Source organism: Cyprinodon tularosa, unplaced genomic scaffold (assembly GCF_016077235.1).
Source record: "Cyprinodon tularosa strain WSP-4 unplaced genomic scaffold, ASM1607723v1 ctg450, whole genome shotgun sequence".
NCBI lineage: Eukaryota > Metazoa > Chordata > Actinopteri > Cyprinodontiformes > Cyprinodontidae > Cyprinodon > Cyprinodon tularosa.
In genome coordinates, this window is record NW_024039175.1 from 407,423 (window position 1) to 432,151 (window position 24,729).

General features: G+C 37.5%; 1 protein-coding gene across 2 annotated transcripts in view; it reads left to right on the forward strand.

Annotated features, from left to right (window-relative positions):
- Positions 1-24,729, forward strand: part of LOC119793391 (sodium/calcium exchanger 1-like) — a 184,765-nt gene that overhangs the window by 126,197 nt on the left and 33,839 nt on the right. For both annotated transcript variants that reach the window (XM_038300557.1, XM_038300556.1), the window contains exon 6: positions 22,741-22,886. In XM_038300557.1, coding sequence (XP_038156485.1) covers positions 22,741-22,886 — 146 coding nt within the window. The remainder of the gene's footprint in view (positions 1-22,740; positions 22,887-24,729) is intronic.

Sequence of the window (24,729 nt, forward strand, 5' to 3'; positions counted from 1 at the left end):
GCAATCTTTCATGTTGCCAGAAAATTTTTCTGGGAGACTAGGACGGAACTCTGATGACGTCACTGCTGGTGACCTCGGAGGTGGAACTGGACCCGGAAATGGTTGTGGCACTGGGGTAACGTTAGCATAGTTTAAACGACCGGTGAGGTTCCGGACTACATGATCTTGGAATTCAATGCGGGAGTTTAACTCACTCAGAGCTTGAACTTGTCTGTGGATTTGGGCATCCCGCTCCTCCAATAGTTGACGGAGATGTTCTGCTGGGCCTTGAGTTTGGCCGCAGTGTTCTGTCATGATGGGTTCACTCGAAGCGACCCAAGAATGCAGAACACCACTGACGGACACAAGGATAAAAGTTTAACAGTTTTATTGATGCACAAGCACACTGAATGTACGGGTTCGGGGCCTGGGTTCAGGTTCACTGGAGTCTGCGTGAGAGACAGTTCAGTTAGCGTTGCCAACAGAGGTTTGATTTCCAGAGGATCACTGATTGTACCTTGAAGGTTCTTGAGGTTTGCTTTGGGAGAGTCACTGTTGGTTCTGGAGAAGAGTTCATCAGCAGAGTCCGTTAGCTGCTTCAGCCTCTCACGTCTAATTTGAACAGACCTTGGCTTTGGGATTCCCAGCTCTAGTCCAGAGCTGCTTGGAGGTTCTCTGTGAATCTTCAGGTTTGGCTCAGAGGGTCGGCTCGGCAGGTTAGCTCTTCCAGAGCTTTCACAGAGGAGGCACAGGTTTCCTGGAAAATAGACACAGGGGTTAGAATCCAAGCTGGATTCAAAAGTCATAGAATTACTCTGAGGATCTAGGCTTAAGCGCTGACCAACTGGAACAACACTGCGGCGTTGAGGCAAGGTCTGAAGACAGCTTAAGTAGTGGATCCTCTGATGATCTTGACGAGCTGCAGCTGTGCAGGAGGCTCCCTCAGAGGATCCACGGCGGACTCTGCTGGAGAAAGGTGGAATTTCTCCAGCTCCCAACAGCCTCAAACATTCCAAAGAAGTTATTTAGTTCATTTAGGAAGTCAGCATCAGCTGCACCCACCGAGGGGGACGGTGTGTTGTAGTCTGTGATTGCCCATATGAGAAAGCCTCACTTTGTGGAAGTATTAACAACTTGGAAGATCAAGTTTGGTAGGATGGTCGTTGGTGGTCATATTGTATTTCATTCCATTAACAAGATTGGCTTCAATGATAACAAAAGCTTGATGTGGTCAAAGGGGGCATTTTTTTATGTGTGGCATAAAAAGGAAAACTTTCTAATCAAGAATATTTTAACATAAATTATCAACCAAATGTAATCTTAAATTCTTATATTTAGTCTGGTTTAGAATATTCATCGCAAATTAGATTTATTTAACCCTAACTTAATTTGTTACAAAGCAAGTGGGAATGTCCAGTTTTTCCTCAAAAGATAAGGATGTCCTGTAGTTCAGATGATCTTGATGAATCCTTACTCCCACCAATATAATAGGCAATAGATTCTCTTCAAACTCTGTTAAATCAACCTTTTATGTACAGTGTACATGATTGAGGTCACATTCTGCTCTGTTTATTTAAACAGCAGCAAATCATTAGAATTTTTTTTTGAAAATATAATCTTATGGCACAGTCACATACAAATGTTAATTTAAACATAAAACGAATTTATCTTTTACCAAAAATCAGTCAGTTTACATAAAATAAAGCTATCACGGTTCACCTATTCATGTCTAAAAGGGTTTTTTTGCCATTAATCTTACTTCAGCCCTTCTGTGCAACCTGATTAAAAGCAGCTTTCTTGTTTTTGATTCACTCACCCTCTTGACACACAATTCTGTGCCCTCACTGGGGTAATGGCAGTGTGAGTTTACCAGCCGTTATGGTGATCAAAGACAAAGGCTGGGTATCACATTATCACAGTTAGGAGATCAAAAACACCCCCAGGGACACACAAAGGCAGAGACTTGCTGTCTTCTGGCCACTCTTGGTTTGTGTATTTAATGACAGTTTTATGAACTGATCTGGTGGTTCCCTTCGCTAAATGAGCCCATTATAGAGCTTTATTGTTTTGAACTGTGCGTATGTTGTATGTACGTCTACACAGCTCACATTAGTGAGCTATTTGTCCAAACAGCCCAGCATAATATGTCACATTTTAATTGAGTACTATATATGAATGTGTATTTTTGTTCGCAACACAGTGTCTCATCACTACTTTTACCAACTCCCAATAGGATCATTTTGAGAAATTATGTTTTTACAATCTACGCTGTGTTTGAGCACCATTCATGAAGGATCTGCCACTTCATTACCTCAGAGAAAGGAGGCTTTCAATTAGAATACATTTATGGTCTTTTAGTTTCTCTGGGGATTATTTGAATATTTCTGAGAAAAAATCAGGAAAGATTTTCTCGGCCGCATGTTACCCCTGATCAGTCTCTCCAATTGTGTGAATAAAAACAGTTGAAACTAGGTCACTTCTCCAGAAACTAAAAGAAACAAACAAAACAGTGTGATGTAACTTAGAGATTTCAACAAGAGAAAATGCCTGATGGTGTCATGTGACAGTTAGCATCTTGTCATAACTTAGCAGTTTGCATCGTGTTAAGATGGTACTGTGCATGCAGCAGCCTGTTACGTCGGCTCACTTCCGAAAAGTATGTGCACAGAGGAAGCCAACTTCTGGGACTATAATGCTGAGCTTTCTCCTTCTTTCTACATATTTTGATCCTGCATTGGGTGATCCTTTTGTCCGCGACTCCAAACCCATTGTTAAGGGTAGCAGCTAATGTGATTGTAGGCTGATATGCACAACGGCCCTGCTCCACAAAACGCTGCAAGACCAGGCATACCTGCAGAAATAAAGAGGAAACGGAGAGGCTGCAGGGGTGGCAGGACAAAGCGGAGGAAGAGATATCTACCATCGGTTGTCATGGGAAACGTAAGATCGCGGCACAACAAGACAGAGGAAATCGCCGTTTTAAACCGCTTCCAGGGGAGATACAGAGACGCAAGTATCAAAGGCTTCACGGAGAGGTTGTTAGATGGGCTTGTACCGGACAAAGTGGTTTCCCTGGACGGCTTTAAACTTATCTGCGCAGACAGGACAGCGTAGAGCTGAAAAAAGGGAGAAGGTGGGCTGGCGATGTATGTGAATGAGAGATTGTGTTCGAGAAGGAACAGATAATGCTCCCCAAAGGTGGAGCTACTAGTGGTGAGCATGAGACCATTCCATCTTCCACAAGATTTTGGGAACGTGATCACTCTCTGTGTCCACACGTTTTGAGGAACTGTGCTGATGAGCTCTGCGAGGTCCCCTGCTACATCTACAGCCTGAGCCTCAGACTGGGGGTGGTCTATACTCTATGGAAGACCTCCTGTGTGGTACCGGTTCCCAAATTGCTGCATGCCAAGGAACCAGCATTTAGACCAGTAACCCTGACCTCCCACCTGATGAAGACGGCTGTCAGTCAGAAGTAACAGTCTTCCTTACCGGGGTCCCCCAGGGCACTTTTGTGTCTCCATTCCTCTTCAACCTTTACCCCTCGGACTTCACCAAGAACATGGACAGCTGCCATCTCCAGAAGTTCTCCGATGACTTTACCATTGTAGGCTGTGTTTCTGAGGGGAACAAGCTGGAGTATCGATCGGTCATCATGAACTTTGTGCTCTGGTGTGAGAAGAACTACCTGTCTCTTAACACCAGTGAGATCAAAGAGATGGTTATCGACTTCAGAAGAAGACCCCCACCTCATGAACATTCAGGGGCAGGACAGGAAAATGAAGGAGAGTTTCAAATACCTGGGTGTTCATGTCAACAACAAACTGGTCTGGACTTATAACACCAACGCCCTGTATAAGAAGGGCCAGAGCCGGCTCCACCTCCTGAGGAGATTAAAGTCCTTTGGAGTTAGCAGGCTCCAAAGGACAATGGTCAGACAGACAAAACTGACAGATTCTTTTAGGCTGCAGCCTCATGTATCTGCTGTATCTGCTGTATCTGCGAACTAAAAGCTAATCTTACCTACTTGCAAACGGCAGCAACTGTGTGAAACTTGGCACTATTGATTAGAAGTTACAATGAAAGCTTTTTGTTTATATTTTTGATGGGGACATATTGACTTGAGTTTAAAAAAACTTTTCACACAGTCACATCTTACCTTTGAGGGTAGACTCTGATTTCCGTCCTCTCATTGAAGCTGAAGTTTGTCCTTAGTTATATTTTCATCTACTGATTGTTAATATCAGGTTAGGTTTGTCTTAAAAAAACAGATTTAGGTGTTCAGTTTTCTGAAAAGCTTTGTACTGCAAAAACAATCCAGAAATATGTGAATAAAAAGTCTTAAATTAAGTGTATTTACCCCTAATTTGAGTAGGTAAATAAGATGATCTGCCAAAGGCAGATTTTTTTTTACTCTGAAAATAAGATAATTAGTAGATAATATGCTTTTGAAATAAAACAATGTGGTTGTTTTTTTGTTTTGTTTTTTTTTTAATGTAAATACTCTTATTCCATTGGCAAAGTGTCTCACTTACCTCCTTAATTAAGAAAAAAAAATTACTATGCTTCATGCATATCAATAAATACTATGTTCTTAAAGCCTTTGTTTCAAAATTCAGCCCTTTAAAAATTGATTGGTGGTAATTATAATAATAACAATAAATAATAATTTAACATTATTTATCTTACATTGGAGAAATTTACCTTTGCATTTAACCCATCACCTTGGGGTGATAATCGTAGGGCACCCGGGCAACAGTGGGGGGTTAAAGGTCTTGCTCAGAGAGCCAGAGTGGCAGACTGTGGGAGTGGGGCTTGAACTCTGAACCTCAGGATTCCAAGCTCTATGCCCTAACCTCTACGCCAACACACCCCGTTAACAAAATGTATTTTGTTTTGTGTTTTTCCAACTACCATTATCTTAATTAATGCCATTTGTACAAGACTGGCTTTAGAATACATAAAGGGACTTTCATTTTTTGTTACAGGTCAGATTATAAATTATTCTCTAAATTAGCATTTTTAACACCTGTCTCTAAGCAATTTTGATATGTTGCTAAAGATTCATCCATTTAAAGGCACCTCTAAATATGGTTAAAAACTAAAGGATTTTAATAAATGTGATAAGCAAGCCTAACTTTCAACAACTCTGTTTATGCTAAATTTGGATAGAAGATAAAGGCTTAAGTGTCTGTATTTTTCCAGGCCAAGTAGGGACAATGACCTGAAACAACAGCAAGGATGTCCTTGAACATGTGTGGTTTTTAGGCAGTGTATGCCAGAAATTAACCTTTAAAGTCGTCTTAATAATTTAGTAGTATGCTTCTGGTAAAGCATGATAAATATTAAATGCAGTCTAAAAATGCTGTATTCCAAGCCTTTTTTGTTTGATATAACCAATCAAGAAAAGGTGATTGCCCAATTTGGCTTTTATATTAACTAGATGCATAAATGTTAGCAATTTTCTTCAAAGCAAATATTTTAATTCATGTTACAAATTTCCATTATACAACCAAATGTATGAATTGTAACAAAAAATCTTTCTTCTCTTCTCCAACCCTAGTTCCTCTTATAAGATCAAAGCAGCTGTTAACTTGGTTAACTCCCTTCAGACAGTGTTATCAAGAGACTCATGAATGTAAAATAAATTTTCCTAATGCATTTTGGCACAGCCTAACAGAGTATTTTAAATGGGCTTTAAAGCACCCTTCACCCGTCGGCAGCTGAAAAAGGATCAAAACAGAACAGGCACACTCACTCTCCTGTGTTGATGGATATATGATAATAGTCGCTACAGATATGAAATCTGGAAAAAGTATTTTGCAGCCAAGAAAGTTGAAGAATCCTGATAAACTAACATCAGCCTAAGTATTTTCTGCTGAGCTGAGATTGAACAGAGACATTTAAGTCTTAGTTTGGATGTGCTGGAGTTGCGTGCTCTCAGTAGTGCTGATGTCAGTGGTTTTGCTCCCAGTGAAGTCCAGTTTCATCCACCTTAATATGGGTAGTTACCCATTGTGAATCTGCTCAAGGTGATTTTAGTTGGCTCTGTTAGAGTTGTTAGAGATGTGGTGTCCTGCACCTTTATTCAAGTTATCTACAGTCCTGTTAGTGATCTGATTATTTGACTCGGGTGTGTTGAAACGGAGACACTCCGAAACCCCCATTCGCACAGACTGTGTCCGAATGTCCACCCTAATCACTATATAGGGGTTACCCCATTTTAGATGAGCGTCCGAACGTCTAGTGGATGAAAAAGTAGTGGACTCCAAATTTCCCACAATGCACATTGAAAATTAGGGATCATCCAGATTATTTGTGAGGACAGCTCTCCTCACAAAGCATCATGGAATTTGTTGTCACAGCGGCCTCCTGTCGCCTACGGCTGTCACTGCCTGACACCGTGCGGGAGGCAGAGTCACGTGAACCTATGGTGAGAGAAAAGTAGTGATTATCTGTCCAAACGGTCTACTCTATATAGTGATCGAGATATTTAGGCATTAGGGTGGATGTTCAGACACAGCCACAGACTCCTTTATCTGTGCATCTTCCATGCTATCATATCAGAATCTTGTGTAGTCCATGTGGTGATTCCTACCGACTCTGTTCTGTACCACAGCATGACGGATCAAGTCTATGATGGATGACAGCAAAATCCATCAATTTCTAAGAATCATATGAGCCATGCAGTTAGCCAGACATTTGGAAAGTAGAGCGGATCTAGTAAATTATCAAAATAAGAGTGATGCACAAATGGGTCCTGCATGCATCGAGTGAGGACTGCTGCATGGCAACGTTTTGCAGTGGATGATGTAGCAGACATGTTAGGTAGTGCATGGGAAGCTGGTTTTAAAGGAGCAGAACACCAAACCTCTGGGACAGTAATTTAAGAACCCTCGTATTTGCAGTCCATGCTGAAGGATAATGGGGCTGAATTGGTTAATTAGCCTCTGTCTCTTCTATAGTCTTAAGGAGGTCCAGCATTCTTTAATTGCTGCGTTTCATAGTGTTTGTACTTTCTGGTCTTGTTTCTTTTCTTTTCCTCTTGATGATTTTATATTGTGTTTAAATCAGATCCTTAGCTAAGTTAAGATCCCATTTTAACTTCACAATTCTCTCAGGACTACGATTGTTTACGCTGCTGGTGGGCCTTTTCCTATCACACTTTTTCTTTCTGCACATGGGACAGGGCATGTTTGCATATGCAAAGACATGGTCTGAAATTAACATTTACCACTCGCCAAATAAGTCAAAATTTTTCATTTTTCATTTGGCTAGATCCTTTCAGAGCACCGTTCGCAACAAGGAAAGTAAATGTTTGGACCACAGTTGCGCTTCAGTTGTGTGTTTTTGCCTTTTTATTGTGGCGAGTCTTCCCTCTGTCCATTTGTTCCTCTGCTGTCTTTTCCTCACACGGCAATAGACAGACGAGCGTACAAAGAGCAAACCCCCAAACCGATTTTGAAAAACCCGGGTTTTCAGTGGAAAAGTGACTTATGAAACTGGAGAGCATCTGTGCCATATTTGCATAATGTCCTTCTCACTGTCTAAATCGAAACAACCCATGCCACTGCAACTGTGTAAATCTGATTGCTACTGTATACCAACACAAAGATTAAAATACCGTTTTGCACTGCACATTTCTATTGGTAGAAAGGTTACACTTTTATTTATAGAAAATATAACATATGAAAATTGTTGTTTAAATGGTTTTATTTTATTTATACTTCATCAAATAAAAGCATTTTGTATTTGCACTTGTTTGAATTTGATTTGATGAAATTCTATATTTCAAGATAATTTGAAAAATTACATAACATTTTAATGTAAAATTTTGCATTTAATGCAATGGCTTAGGGAAAAATATGTTTGTTTTTTTTAATATATATAAGAGCAAATTAATAAATTTTTGGGGGCCAGTAGTTAATTTTATCTTCCACTACACTTGGCCAGTGAGTTAATTTCCGTCCTTGTCCACAGCTCATTGTGAAGGGCCAACTTGTGCACTAATAGCATCTAGTACAGCCTATTAATATTCCCTCTTTAAAGAGGAAGTGAGTTATTTTACTGATGAGTCATATATAATAATTAAGCCATAACATGGAAATGGCCTAACATTTCTATTTTAAAAATCCTATGATTTGATTTTGTATATTTTCACATTTTTGAATATTGGTTCTAAATGGGCTTTGAGCCCAACTAATATGCGACGTATTTGTCAATTTGTAATTTATACGTTTGGTTGGCCATTTATATCGGGACTTAAAAGCCTAAGTCAATAATTTACCAGAAAAAAAAACTTTCTAACATGCACTAAAAATATTTGTTGTAGTTTAAAACAGATTATTTTTTATCCCATCTGACAAATACTGTTTTGAATAGCAATTTCCCTATTTTTCAATGACGATGAGAAACCTTTTATCAAGTAATTTTGTTAATAAATAATTTCATGTTTTATTTCTTACTAGCTTTCCTTTTCAGTCCTTTTCAGCAGCATAGAGTGAACTTGTATCCACCTTTAGTTTGTTTGTGCATCTGAAAGCTATTAGGCAGACTCTTTTAAAATAATCTCAGCATTTTTATTTTTGGGGGCGTCTTGGCCTTGAGACAGACCTCATTTCAACCTTTTGAAGTTTCTGGTTGAATTTTGCCAATTCCTAATAGAGTATGAAGGAGCCCAAGGATAGTGGGAGGCAGAGGAAAGTTCACTGCAGCCTTTGAACTTTGTCAGTCATCTGTGTGAGGGAATGTGTAGAGTTAGGAAAGAATAGTGCTGAAAGGGAAACCAACTGAGAACACATCCAGCCTGCAGAGAGCTCTGACACCCGTGTCCTAATGCAATAGCATGCAGCGCCAAACTGAAATAGGAGCCAACTGCATCTTTAGAGTAGTTCCATATGATACTTCACTGATGTAAATCCCTCTTCTGGTATTATAAAAGTCTTTAACTTTTACACAGTTTGTCATGCACAGTCCTGATGAAATCCTTGGTTTGTCACTAAAAGCTACAGTGAAATTGTGCAAATGGAAGAAAATTAATTTATGGTTTTATTTTATTTGATTTTTTATTGAAATAGAAATCTCAAAAATGTAAGTTTTTTCTTGCATTAAGCCTCCAAAACTATTTATTCCAACAGTGCTTGACAGTAGTTACAGATGTGAGTTTTTCTGGGGACAAGGTTGATTTTTCTTTTTTTTCTTTTTTTTTTTTGCGCATCTGTAGGAGAAAATGTAAAAAAAAAAAATTAAATCTGTGAGGAAGTCGGTTAGATGAATGGATATTATCTTTGAATTAGATTCAGGCTTGGGCAAAATCATGCATGTTGTGATCTAAACCACAGCATTATAGCTTATTTGTTGCTACGAGTTGTCCTGATAAAAGGTCAACCCTGCAGCAACTTTTTTTCTTCCTTTTTTTTTTCTATCGACTTTGATCGCCTTCCTCATCACTTCTGAAGCAGTGTGCAAAGCATGATTCCACCACTAAGACTGGGGGATATGAGGAGCTATGGTCTTGCTGCAGTGTTATTGTTGTAACACAGCATTTTGTGTTTACACCAAAAACATTTTTTGTGCCAATGTGATTCGTAGCTTTTGATGATCTATTCTTTTTTGGCAAACAAAACTAGAAACTCTTCCATCTGAGAATTACCATAAACCTCTTGACTGCTTCTCTGATTATTACTCTATTTTCTACACCTAAATTTCCAGTTTAATTCCAATTAAAAGAGACATTTTGTACGTGTTTACTGGAAAAATATATTTAAAATAGCTTTTTTATTTGACCCGTTCACAACTAAAACAATGTTTGATGAGCAGACTGACACCTCAGTAGTTCAGCGCCAATGCATCTATAAGTTTGTTGCCTATTTTTCCTAAATATACTTTGAGTCAGAAGTTCCTGCACAAATGGATTAAACCTACTGTAACACAATCAAAATGTTTTAGGTGAGCCCCATCAAGCACAACTCGGCTCTACTCACACACCGGTGGCAACTGGACATAAGGTGAATAGAGTAGAAGGAAAAAAAAAAACGAAAATGAGTAGAAGGGTGCTGCAGTTCTGAGTTTGGCCACAGCTGGCAGTATCATCAGAAAACTTGGTAAAGCCTCTTTAAAGTGTGATGTAAATGCACCGATTTCGTAATGTTTATATTGCATGAATACTTGTGCAAGTCACTTCATGTTATACTTTTTTACAGTTTGGTTTCGTCTTCATCTGTCATCCTTTCCTCTCTGTGTAATACTGGGAATGTATAGTAGTGCTGCTGGGAAGGAGAAGCATCTTCTTGCTTCACTTTTAAAGATAAAATTTTGTTAAAAGGCTATAGTTAGATTTTAAAAGCAATGGTATATGGCTTTAAATGAGAGAAAACGAGTACAAAATGGATTGTATTGTTCACTACAAATAATCAAAATGTGATAACGCAGCAGTATCCATGTGAGTCTAATTATGCATTAGTGCAAAACATCATTACTATCCCCTGCGAAAAATAAGTGTCAAAACACATTAAATAATTGGAGACACAATGCTGTGTGCTTACACAGTGTGTTTACCAGCATTTATTCATATTAAGGCTGATCATTAACATCGCCAAATTGTCATATGTATAATGGAAAACAGCAGTAGAGAATTTTATGGGCTACCTTAAAACGGTGTTTACACTGTGATGATTAGCACCAATTGGCAAAAAACATAAATGAATGTGTATCTTTATGGCAGCACTACCTAGGTAACATTAACACTCACATTAGGAATGATTTACAGTCTTCAATCATAATTTGAGTTCTATCATCATATATAAACATGTCATGGTGACCACTGTAGAAAAATAAATATCACTCAAAGTAGCCCCAAAACAACCCTTTGAATAAGGCAGTCTGTTAATTCATGTTCATATGAGACAACAGTTGAGTTGCGTCTGCCCTACTGATAATAAAAATGTTATTGGGTTTTGATTAATAAAACCGGAGGTTTTGATTTCATTTTAGTTTTATTTTAGGTGGATTGACAAAATAAGTGTATGAAACACTGTTTTAAGCCAATGCTTTTTAGCAACTTACTGTCATTAAAATTGTAGCTAAAAAAAGATATTTGCTAATTTTCTTACAAAGTGATGTTTTTGGGGTTCTTTCTTGTTAAAAATAAAGTGAAAGTAAAAACTGGTTAATTATGGCATTGAAACTACTGAAATTGTTAACATTGTTATCCAGTTCCACAGTGTCATAAAAAGTATTTTCCATCAGAATGCAGTTCAGTAGCATAGACTTCCTTTTGTGTTTACAATTCTCTCTGGTTGGTGGCATATTAGATTTTTAACATTAGCACTGTTGCTAAAATACAGTCATGGAAAAGTAATATATATATTAGACTCCATTTGTCTTGTTCATTTTTATGCCTCATAAAATCGTTCTCGAAAAATATAACGATAATTACATCTAAATAAAGTAATTTAAGAGGTAAGAAATGGCAATTTTCCATGGTTTCTTGAAAATGAACAAACACAATTAAGTACTTAGATTCTTAACTTCTGCTAAGTATTAGGTAATTAAAATTCAGATGCTTTCTATATGACCTTTACTCTTGTGGACATAGCAAAGGATGAACGGCTAAATTCAACGAGTAAAATTTCAAAATAAAGGGTTTTGTTAAGGTTTAATTATTACACATTATCAGAGATCGTGGGTGAGCCGTTAGGGTGTCAGACTTGGATCCCAAAGGTTACCGGTTCGACTCCCGACCCGCCAGGTTGGTGGGGGGAGTAATTAACCAGCGCTCTCCCCCATCCTCCCCCATCCTCCATGACTGATTTGTACGAAGTACAAATACTTCGTTACTGTACTAAAGTAGATTTTTTTGATATTTTTACTTTACTACTTATTTTTATGGCGACTTTTTACTTCTACTCCTTACATTTTTACACAAATATCTGTACTTTCTACTCCTTACATTTAAAAAAATTGGCTCGTTACTTTAGTTTTGAATCATTTCAATGAAGTTACCGTTATTATTTTTCACGTCATCAATACCAAATTCAATCTAATTGGATGGGAATCTACGTTGCATTTGACGCACCACTACAAGATGAATCGACAGATTCTGCAGTATTTATTCGTGGCAAATCATTGCAGCTTGGTGGCGGTGGCATTAGCATAGTAGTATGGACGACGAGATGATTGAAAATGAACACAACGGAGATCTACCGGTAGTCCTATTGGCAGACATCTATTTAAAATGTGGGCAACGGCATGAAAAAAGTGGTTTCTACTTTTACTTTTATACTTTAAGTAAATTTACAAGCCTGTACTTTGTTACTTTTACTTGAGTAAAGAAGTTTAATCAGTACTTCCACTTTTACCAGAGTATTTTTTAACACAAGTATCTGTACTTTTACTCAAGTACGGAAAGTGAGTACTTTTGCCATCTCTGCACATTATGTCTACAAACTAATAGAAGTCTATTTTACATTTAATCACTTTAATTAAGTAATGTGCTATGTTAAATGTAATTTAATGGCTGTAATTTAATGGTAATGTAATGGTTTATAAATTATGCTCCCCCGAAATGTAATATTCTAGTTTATAAAAGCTTACCACTTACAATAACTTGGCAGCACAGAGGAAAAAGAATAGTGTCCCTGCATCAAACTTCCATTAAGAAAGCAAACAAACCAACTACAAATGTCAAGTGAAGTTGAATTCTCTAACACGATTTTAGTGCTTGAATGTCACACTGTAATTGCTCATCACTGCATAGGCGCATTACCAAAGTCTATTAAATACAAAATCAACAATAATAAAATTGCTGTAATAACAGATGGAGCCAGCAGATAATTCAACAGCAAGATGTAGATAAAAGCCACTGCTTGGACATGTTTCTGACAAATGATGGCTGTTGCACATTGTGAAGCAGCTTTTGTGTGGAAATGTCAGTTGTGGTTGCTTTGGGGAGCCGAACAATTGGCTGAGGATCAAAAGTGCATCACCAGGTTTATTTATTCACCTTTTGAAAGCATGATTTTTGATAGGAATTATGATCCTCATATATTGAACGCTGCTTGGCATATGTAACATGTTAGGTGTTGCACTGTTGTGAATGAAATTGTTTTTTTACTGTATAATTCGAAAGCTTTATTTAACTAAACCCTAGTTGCACACCTACCTTGTGTGATTGGTATGTTTTTCACATAAATGTGATGTGTTGATTACGGATAGGTGACGCTTTTTCACACATTATTTTCTCGCCATCTTGGTTACCTTCTGCAGTCTGTCAGGTCTTTTCTTTTACCCTTTTTAGTTAAAGCACACTTTCAAAAGACAGCACGAAGATGTAATCTTGGTAACACTTTAGGATAACCATCATTTACAAATGGTAATGAAACTATTCATTAATGATTAACAGTTTATTAGTGGTTTTGATGATTATTCATAAACTGCCAAAAAAAACCTTTATGAATGATAAACTGTAGCAGGGTTGACATCGGTTGACTTAAAGGTATAGTGGAGGAAGTTCTTTTCCAGGTGGATCATTTAAATAAGTGGTCCTCTTAATTGTCAATAATTCTGGTGATATGTATACGTTGGGCGGTCTTATGTGCTTGTCCCCATTTTGACTTACCACTAGTGAGTTTGACATAGTGGAAAAAATTGCAAAACTTCTTATGGAAAGTAAGCTTGTTTGAGCGACGCAAAAAGCAACTTTTAAACAGAGGGAAGAAGGATGGTTCTTTCTCCATGCTCTAACTCCTTAAAATGTTATGTAAGAAAAATAAGCGCTGTCTTACTGGTAAATGGGGTATGTATGAAGTGTTAACAGCAGGGGTCCCAATATCTGAGACACAGTTGATTTTATTGGAAGTGATTTTTGTTTAATGTAATATTTTCCATTTCATAATTGTGAGTTGTATGGTAATGCAATATAAGGCAAATTAAGTAAGGATTTATTACATTTATTACGCACCTGAGGGACCCCGGGTGTAGATGGCATATTTATAGCTAGTTTTGTAAGTTATCTTGATCATCCTGTCAGGGTTTTGGGGTCTCTTCTCAAAAGAAAGAACTGTAATGATAACATGCAGTATGATATGCTAGTATTTGTCTTGGTATGAACTCTATTGCAGTTAATTCAACCCGATGACAGCAATAATGAGAAGTCTGTATGTAAATAATGGTTTGTCTGTCTTCTAAGGCCGACTTAATAAAACAGAGTAAAGGGGGAATAATGAAGAAAAAGACTGAGGATAAAGTCTGGGGATTTCCATATGTAAAGCAAATAATAAGAGGATGAGGTGATGAAACAGAAAAATGGAGAGGAGGGAGAATGGGATGTGGTTATATAGCAAAATGTGAAAAATAAGGAGATTACAAGCCTCACATTGTTGACATCAGATGATTTAAAGGTGTAGCATGGGTCACATAAAGTCCCTACCCAAACATAGCTTTTATCAAATAAAAAAATTAACATTTATATATTTTCTTAATCTTACTTTATATAAAAGGCCATCTAAACCAAAGATTAATAAAGATATATGGGTAAGATCTTTGTTTATCCTTTGGCTTAAATGCATCCTCACCAGCCTTTAATGTGATTCACATGCAAAGGAGCAGAAAGGCAAGCACCGCAGGAATAAAATCCAGTTGATGAATGGTACAGACAGTGGCTTTGATGGGAATTTAGCTCCCTCCCTGGAACATTCATCCTCGGTCAGGACCATTTACAGAAAAAGACACACAGAGAGTAGCTGAAATGGATACTGCCAGGTCATCTTCACACATATAAGTGTTGGTGTTGCATTTAAATTGAGTTCCTTCAACCAGCATTACACAGCCTGTAACAGTTTGTATGTGTTTGCATACTAATCTTGATAAAACTCATACCAATAAAATAAAACCTGGAGAGGCTATGGCCCAAAAAATGGATTTAAACAAACAAGCTCATGTTTGATGACTTTTAGATTCAACAATCAAAGGGAGAAAAAGAAAGGAAAGAAAAAAAATAGGTAGACTACTTTTATCTAAAAAATTATTGGTGCAAGCAGTCTACGATGCACCACACCTGCTTACATTCAATTCAATTCAGTTTATTTATATAGCACCAATTCACAACAAATGTCATCTCAAGGCACTTTATAGAGACAGTTCAACCAGACTGGTTCAAAGTTTTCTATCTCAGGAAAATTTCATCATCTCATGGACTTGAACACAATCCCTCACACCAAGCATGCTTATAGCAACAGTGGAGAGGAACACCTTTTTACATTAGTTTCCTCATTTCCTTCCAACAAATAAAGGAGAAGTGTCCTTTAAGCATTGGCTTTTAGTGTCAAATCATTTGCCTGCATCTCTTGTTAAAATGTCCCATCTGTAACATTTAGCTCAAACCCAGAAAGCTAGTTAAACATGTAAATTTACTTGACAAATTAGGAAGAAGAATAACTATAAACTGAGAATATCAAACTGGTTTCTTTACAAAACATCAAATGAATAATTGAGAAATAAGATCTCCTTATAACTTTCTCTCTATCCATCAACAATATTGGCATTTAATGTAACATAAGTTACCAAAAAAGAGCTCCAAGTAGCTCCTGTTTACAGCTGCAGGCTTACTCATTCAAAGTAGCGCCTGCTTTTTTTGTAAGATCTCTTGCAATGATATGCTTTCTTTAATGCAAGCTGTTGGGGAATAAACACAGAAAAAAAACGTGATTGAAAGAGGCTGAAATAAAGGTACCTACTGTAAGGATCCAACCCTGAGAAGATTTCTGGAGCAGAGATGTACCGGTTGCTCAGTGGGTTTGCATAACCGCTACAAATCTGTTTTAGCAGTGGTTAGCAGACACTAAGTTTTTAAATTTGGCTGTTGATTAAATAAATTTAATTTTTGTGTAGAAAAGCTCTTTAGTATGATTAGAAACTAAGATCTTCCAATATAATGTCTGGTCACTGCTACAATCATCACCGACATAACATGAAGGGGTATTAGTTTGAATGCAGTAGACACATTCTAGGAGTCACTGGATTTGTATGAGTAGCCCCAACTCGTCTGATGTTTATTAGTGGAACTATTCCAAAAGTAAGTGGGATTTTCACTTGAAACTCTTCATTAAGTATTCAACGTGCAAAACGCCAAAAGCTAGTCTTGCAAACCTCATACAGTAGATGCACTCCTGCTGAAACGTAACTGTAGCAAACGGCTGAATTAAATCCTCCCCGTTTCAAGCAGTTCTGCAGAGAGATTGAAAAGGGCAGTTTGTTTGATTTGGTGTGCTTGAGCAGGGGTGCATCTCAATTTTAACAGGCAACAACTTTAGAGGCATGAAGTTTTAATCCCTGGCGTAACGGCACCACTTGCTCAATTCAGTCGCATTTGAATGACATTTGTATCAATTCAACAGGAGCAGATGTACCGTTTGTACGGTCTCTGAGTTACAACACCCTCAGAAGTGTTTGACATTTGGAGATGTGTATGAAGCTTTAATTTCACTTTATAGAACCTCTTTATTTGCTCCAAGCACACAATGCAATGAGGTAAATGTTTTTCTGCAATCATTGTAGTAAAATATTGTATCCATGAATAATATACTATCAATTGAAATATCCAGAAGTATGAGACGTATTCACAGAAAACACAGGCATGCATAGGGAAAATATGCACGTCATAGGTAGAAAATGCCATTGGTATTTAATACCTGGATTTTTTTTGCACCAAGTACACATCAGAAGCAGTTATCATAGCATGCAGCCTGCCAACATTACAATTGGTTTCTAAATACAAATATTTCAATAAAAGGATGAAATAGATTCTAAGTCATAGACATTTATTAACAGTTGAAATTTCATTTTTTGATTTTCTTTTCCAGATTAAACAGTTTCTTTTCACAGAGAACACTCACATTTCAAATGCATGACTGTATGTTGTAGGAAGCTTATATGCTCTATGCAGTAACTCAGCCAAGGAAATTGGGAATCGCAGCCCTCAGCGCTATAATGGCAGGCAGTAGTATTCATAACATACCCTCATGGAAAATTTGATCACAGTCATTCTCTCTGCTCACTCAACCTTTTGATCCTACCAGCACGTTATGACTCTACAGTGAATTGCAGTTACTGACACAGATCTTTAAGACAGTGGATATGAGGAGAAGCTGATTCTGTGTCTGAGAGAGAGAGCATATAGGTATATATGATCCAGGAAGAGTTTTTATTTGGTAAAATCGTTACAGCTAAGCACTATAAGTTGTTCAAATGTTAAATCTTCACCAAGGAAAGTGCTATTCAACAGTTTAAGATTATAGAAACTTTTCTTTGGCAATGACAGTTTTAAACCTTGTCTTCAAGTATTCAATATTTTTCTGTGATACCATGTGATTTGTTTTCCTCATCACAGTTTAACCCTCATATCTGTGTTTAACATATCCTGGAAATAAAGGATATTAAGGTATATGCAACATATGCGACTAATATTAAAGACTTATAGAAGGTTTTTTTTTTGTAGAACTCATGCTTGCATACAATATATTTAGGAAAACAACATTTGGAAAAAGCTACGGATTAGATATTGCATTGTTATATATTTGTTTGATACACCAGGATAGGGATTCCAATTTTTTTGTATTTTTATTAAATTCAAGAAAATTTACGATCTGAAAGGGGATAGAAACTGATAGAACTGATAAAACATTTTGTTTTTAAATAAGTAAAAAATAAATGGACATTTCTAAAATGATTTCCAAGGGGAGAAAAGACTCTTAGAAAAATATATATTTATTTAAAATATATATAAATATATATTTTATATATTGGGTTGGTTTTTTTTTTCAATCCGAGTATCAAGTATCTTCTCTCAAAAATTAAAGTCTTTGCTCTCAATTAATTTTTCTCTCAATGTGGAAAAAATGTCATGGGCGGACCTGTCTTAACAGAATCGACAGCTGAGTGGTGATATTTTGTGTATAGGTGGCTACGCCCCCATTTGCCCAGACTGCCTGGCTCCACCTGTAGCTGCACCTCGCCTGGAATGGGGACAAGAGCTTACGGCTGTGTTGATGTGTTATTTTCACCAATAAGTTGCATAACACAAACGTGATATTAGCTATCTTGTTCAGTTGTAGAAAGTTCTGTCCAGCTTCATAACAGACTTAAACCTGCCAATCAACACCGCTGTAAGCTCTCGTCCACCTTCCAGGCGATGCGCATTTAATCTCGGACGCACCTAATATCACCACTCAGCTGTCAAATGTGTTGAGAGTGGCTAATAGGAAAACAGTCCTGCTCGTAGCATATTTTTCACATTGAGAGAAAAATCCTGAATCGAGAGCAAAGACTTAAGCTTTGAGAAAGAAAAGAAGAAGGTTGTGAGAGAGAAATTTATTTTTCAGAGATTTTGTTTTCACTCAGATTACAAAAAAATCACATGGGAAAAATATATTTTTGAAAGTGCTTTTTTCCTTGGAAATCGTTTTCAAATAACATTTCTTTTTATCTGTGTAGACAGTTCTCTTTAATAGATTTATTTTACTTTCAAAATGATTCTTCCTTTCTTCACCCTTTTTTTTCTTTAATAAAGACATAAAAATAACTCCATAAAGTGTCAGCTTGATGCTGAACTGTGGGCGTTCAACCAGTATCAAAGACAAGGCCCTCCAGTTTTATAGTATTGATGGCACATAAAGTAATAAATGTAAAGGTTTGAGGACAGCCTGCTAGACGAATCTATAACATTATTGAAGATGAATGGTTAGAAATGCCGTTGAATAATGGGAAACATTGTCGGAGAGAGAAAGCTGTGCTGTGCTTTATAAGATGGTTCACAGATTTGATTTTACTCTATATAGGCTTCCCAGAATGGCTCTACTCACTAATAATTTATGCTGGAAATGTCAAACAGAGCGAGTAACCTTTATAACTGTTATCTGGGACTATGAGTACACCTTCACTTTCTGAAAACAGTAATACGACACATAGGAAAGGGGCTGAGTGTGATCATACCCATGTCACCAGGAGTAAGCTTAGGAGGATCAGACACTGATACATAATATATTAAAACAGCAATGCGCAGGGATGAGGTGGGGGGTTGATGGCTGCCAGAGTAATCATCAGATTACTTACAATCTCAAAAATGATACAGAAATCTCAGCACTGAAATACTGCGTCAGTCAGAGTCCATAACTGAACTGCTATTCAGAGGAAAACTGACTGCTTTTCATATGGTTGTTGTGACTGTTTCTATCTAAAAGAATTTCCTCTTTAAAACATTTACATATTTTTGTCCATCACCAGCTTTATTTTAAAGTTGTAATATTTCTTGTCTTTTTTTATCCGCTCCTCCATTTTAAATATTTACCAGTGATTATTTGAAATTATGATTTTAGATATCTTGATTATAGATTCAGATATCAGCAGACTTGGCATTAAAATCCGTCCTGAGTGACTATTGCGGATGTTCCCACTTCACATAAAGTTACAAATAAAGCAACGTCACTAAGCGGGCTGACAGCTGACAAAAGCAAACATGACATCAACAGATGCTTCTGAAACAATGTAAACACTGAATGACTTTGACTACGCCCTGATACTAACCTGTTATGTCCTCCTCAGTTATATTTAGCACGTATGACGTTATTTTATGTAAACTCTAGATAAACTCACCAGTGCAGCATCACTGGCATAATGCAAGAGAGGATGGGGGGGGTCAGAAACATTAAGGAGTAAAACAGTTTGCTTAAACCTTTGTATTTGTTTGTAGGCTTTACATACAGTAAATGTAACAGGTGAGAGGAAAGATGTGCTTTTTGTTGGAAAAATGAGAATAAGATGATCGCAGTTGGCTACTTTAAGGTGTCTTGGAGGATTTTTGTAAATTTTTGTAAAGACTCACTTTACAAATGCAAATGCACAACCCTGTACCCACTCCTGATAGGGAACAACTATTAACGGCGTACGAGAGCATGCATGAGCCCATTTCTCCTCGTGCACGCTCTGTTTAAAAGTTGCTGTTTGCATCCCTCATACAAGCTTACTTTAAAAAGATTATCAATTTTTCTGATATGTCAGACGCACCTTCGGTAAGTAAAAAATGGGGACGAGCACGTAGGACGGCCTTATGTAAACATATCACCAGAATGATTGACATTTAGGAGGACCACTTATTTTGATGATCCACCCAGAAAAAGGACATCTTCCACTATACCTTTAACTATAAAGGAGAATCTCAGATCGTTACCTTACACAAAGAACTACTTACAGTTAATAGTTACTTCTCCAGAAAAGTAACTAATTCAGTAATTCCATTGCAATCTAGTTTGGTAACTCTGTTACTACACGATGGAGGCAACTACTACTACTTATTTTAGCTGGAACTGAAAGATCAGTTGTGACATATAAGATGTTAGATGATATTTAATTCAAGAATTAATCAAAATGACCACATATTGGGAAACATAGGAAAGTAATCTGCGCCATTTCAAGTTGTGATGTGACACATGAGTTACAATATATTTAGGTAGATGTAATTGTTTTTTTTCATGTAATCAAAGACGAGTAAAGAAAATTAAAATCTTTGTATTTTTGCACGATGACAGTCTTAAGGGCAGCGCCTTTCATACTGTAGCAGCAAGGCCTCGGACACGGTATTCCCCCACATTTGGACAGGGTGTACAAAACTGAAGTTCCCTCGGGGATTAATAACGTAGTATTAAATTGATTTAATCTGGAAATAGGTATGAAACAAAAAAATTATACTTTTTGGCAAAAATAAAATATGTTTTGCAATAGAATTAAACCAGGGTTGCATTTTTCCAGAGGGAAAAAAAGGCAGGGCTATAATCCCAGTGTTGTTGCATAGAAGAACAGCCAAACAGCCTTGCAAGTGAATTTAGCATAACATTTAGGAAATAAGTAAGATGTGTTGATAAAGGCAGCGAGCTATCAATCAGTTGATTATGTGAGGAGCTTCTTTAGATCAGAGCTGCTTCTAACCGACGTGGATAGTTTTAATTTACACATAATGAGTAAACCATGTAAACATTTAGTTTTAAATTGCACTTTTTCTTAGGAATGCTGTCATTGAATGAGTGGTTCTGCGCCATCATCTCTCCTGTCAGTCTGTGTTCAAAGTGTGCTGAACATCCACCCACTTTATGACTTTTTAGCCAATTGGCATTGCAAAGCTCAGCTCGCTGCTCGTTCCTGCAGTAAAAATCTCTTCTAGCTTTTAAAAAAACTGCTTTGACTGAATGAGGTGTAGTAAAATTATCTTTAGACACCACTGATGAATAAGTACCCACCTTTTTAAAGAACATTCTTAACAGAGGTTTACAAACAAAAAAATTTTTTACACAGCAGATTGTTCTTAGAATTTAGCTGAAAGTAGAGCTGATTTTTTTTACAATACTGTTTCGACGTAGAAGCCATTTAAGATTTCCCGACTTTCCTTGATGGGTCCTTGGCTGGTCCCCCTTCAAATCCTTTTTAAAGATCAATATTTGTACTAAAATATTTTTTTGTCAAGAGTTGTGGACATTAAGATCTAAATAGGAGCCTCATCTCCAGGTCAGACCCTGTAATTCTGTGAATTTGTTTAATAGGATTTAAACTTTTGACTCCTGTGAGGAGTCCGGTCAAGGCAGTGTAGTCCTTCAACTGTGCCAGGATGGATCTGTCTTCAAATTGTCAAATCAGTCCAGGCAAAGGGCTCCATTGCCATCTAAAGAAACGAATTGTGTTAAACACCTATAGTTTTCTCTGTCTCAATATGATTGTATCAACGTGAACACAAAGTGAGAAACTGGTTCAAGGACACACAATAAGTTTTACCTGTCAACCCAAAAATAAATAGACTAAATCCAACTTCTGAAAGCAGTCAGGCTAACAGCACATGTTCTGCTTTGTTTCTAAGCAATGCTGTCACTAGTCAAAGGCATTTTGGCATGTTCCTGTCCACACTGTGTCTCCATATTACATATAGTAAAATATGTTGATACATGCATACAGCCAAGTTAGTCAGCATTGCAGTGGTTATGCAAGTCTCCACATACAGTAATCAGTCTGTTTTACTTTCGGGTTTAGCTTAACCACCTTAAAGTAGCAGATGGAATAGAAGTCGGAATACTTCACTGCAGCAGCACTAAAATGTCACAGATAAAAGGAAAGCCACAGATAAATCTAAGTAATGCACCTAAACATGTAGGAGGATCATTCAGGGAAAGCGGTTCTATATAATGTAATCCGTGGATTTCAGCAGACATCTGTATCCACAGAGCATGTATTAAAGAGTAAACCCTATAAGAGTAAGACTTTTTTTTTCCTAAAAAGCATCTTTTGTCCCCCTTCCTTGCCCTAGGTGTTTTACTCCTTGCTGTTTCTATGACTGTGGCTTTCGATAGAAGCGTTCCAATTGTTTCAGATCCCTTCTTCCTAAACAGTTTTTTTTTTTTTTTTTTTTTTATCTGCTTTGAAAAACTATTTAATAATGAATAGTAAATTATTTAGTTTTAATACTTTGACCTTATACTTAAATTTAGGTATATGCACAAATGTGCATAGATTGAGAAAGAAGATTCCATATGTATCATTTATTCAGAAATCCATCCGCTAAAACCAAAATATCATCTCAATCCTTTCAATCCAGTTTTTATCCCAAGTTTCTATGCCAGAACCCTTGAAGATCAAGGCTTCCTGATTACTTACAAAACCATGATCTGACACCCCTGCTCTAGCGTTGAAAAAATTCTACCATCTGATTTGTTCCTGTGATCTTTTCAGAGGAAAAGCCAAAGGCAGAAGGAGAGGAAGAAGAGCCACTAACGGGAAAAGATGAAGAGGAGCGGCGTATAGCAGAAATGGGCCGTCCCATGCTGGGAGATCACGTCAAACTGGAGGTCATCATTGAGGAATCATACGAGTTTAAGGTACGTTTGAGTTCTTTTTGCAGTAAGATAATGTAAGGTGTTTAACTGTTTTACAGAGCGCATTTATGTCAGGGGGTGTTACTGTTCAGGCTTTATGTCATACTGTATTTTAGTGCCACTTCTGGACAATTTCCTCTCAGAATCCTTGTTGGATTACGTTGCTCTTCTGGTTCCAGTCTGTTGATTTTAATTTTTTAAAATCCCCCAAATAGCATTAACATCAAGGAGATTCAATTGACCTTGCGCATTACCTAAATGTGCGGGTATTTGTTTTAAGATGAAATCTGCTCCATCCTGTCAGTCTTGGTGTAAAAGGCAATCCGTAACGTGAGTGCAGCATTTATCCGTGACCTTGAACAATAAGAGATATCAGTTATGGAGCAGTTAGCTCAGAGACGTGTTGGAAAACATCATTAATCATTGCTGGGAATGAGCACTGAAGCACCAGTAACATACAGAATCCATCACTGATAAAACTGGTTTAAATTTCAGCTGTCACAATCCTGTCAGATGCAATTTTATATTGATTCTTGTAAATTTTATTAAAATATTAAGATTAATATTAAGTTTCCTTTAGTAGTTCCATGGGATTGGACACAGTCAAAAGGATTAACATGTTTCTCATAAGCCCTGCTTCTCTTTAATCAAACAAAAGCCAGAGTAACAGCAGCAACAGCCTATATGAAGAGATCTAGTCCGGTTTCCAACCACTTCATAGCACTGAAACAGCACTCATCAAAATCACCAATGACCTCCTCATGGCATCTGACTCTGGGTTACTCACTATCCTCATCCTTCTCAACCTGAGTGCAGCTTTTGATAGCATCTGTCACACCACCCTTCTCAATAGGCTTTCTTCGATTGGCATCACTAACACCCCGTTGGACTGGTTTACTTCTTATTTCTCTGGCCGCACTCAGTTCATTCAACTGAAGACCCCTCCCCCATCACCTCAGGTGTACCTCAGGACTCTGTCCTGGGGCCCCTCCTCTTCATCATCTACCTCCTTCCCCTTGGCAATATCTTCCGCAGATTTAACATTCACATCAACTGCTATGCCGATGACACCCAGCTCTACCTCATCGCAAAACCATCATCTTCTCTTCCTCCCACCTCCGTCACAGATTGCATCTCTGAAATAAAAGCCTGGTTCACCAACAACTTCCTTCCATTAAAGAGTAGTAAAACAGAAGTTCTCCTTATTGGATCTAAATCAACTCTTTCCAAAACTGACAGTTTCCCACTTATTATTGACAGCTCCTCCATCTAACCGTACCTTCAGGTTAAGAGTCTGGGTGTCATCCTCAAGAGCACCCTATCCTTACAATCCCATTACAATAACATTACCCGGTCTGCCTACTTCCACTTAAGAAGCATCAACCGCCTCCGTCCTTCCCTTACTCCTCACACTGCTGCCACCCTGGTCCACAGCCTCGTCACGTCCTGACTGGACTATTGTAACTCTCTCCCCTTTGGCCTTCCTCAAAAATCACTCCATAAACTACAACTGGTCCAGAACTCAGCTGGCCACATTATAACAAGAACTCTCTCTATCCACCACATCATCCCGGTTCTCCAACAGCTCCACCGGCTCCCTGTGCAGTACCGGATTCAATATAAAATTCTTATGGTGACATTTAAGGCCATTCAAGGCCATTCACCAACAAATGTGGAAATACTGCTGTAAGATTAGATCTTGGTTTGCTTGATGGTTTGACTTAGAGCTTAACGAATATTTTCCAAATTGATTAATCTTATGAATTTTTTCCATTAATCGATTAATAATTGATATTAATCGGATAGCCAAAGGCTATGATAATCGAATAATCTGATTGTTTTAGCC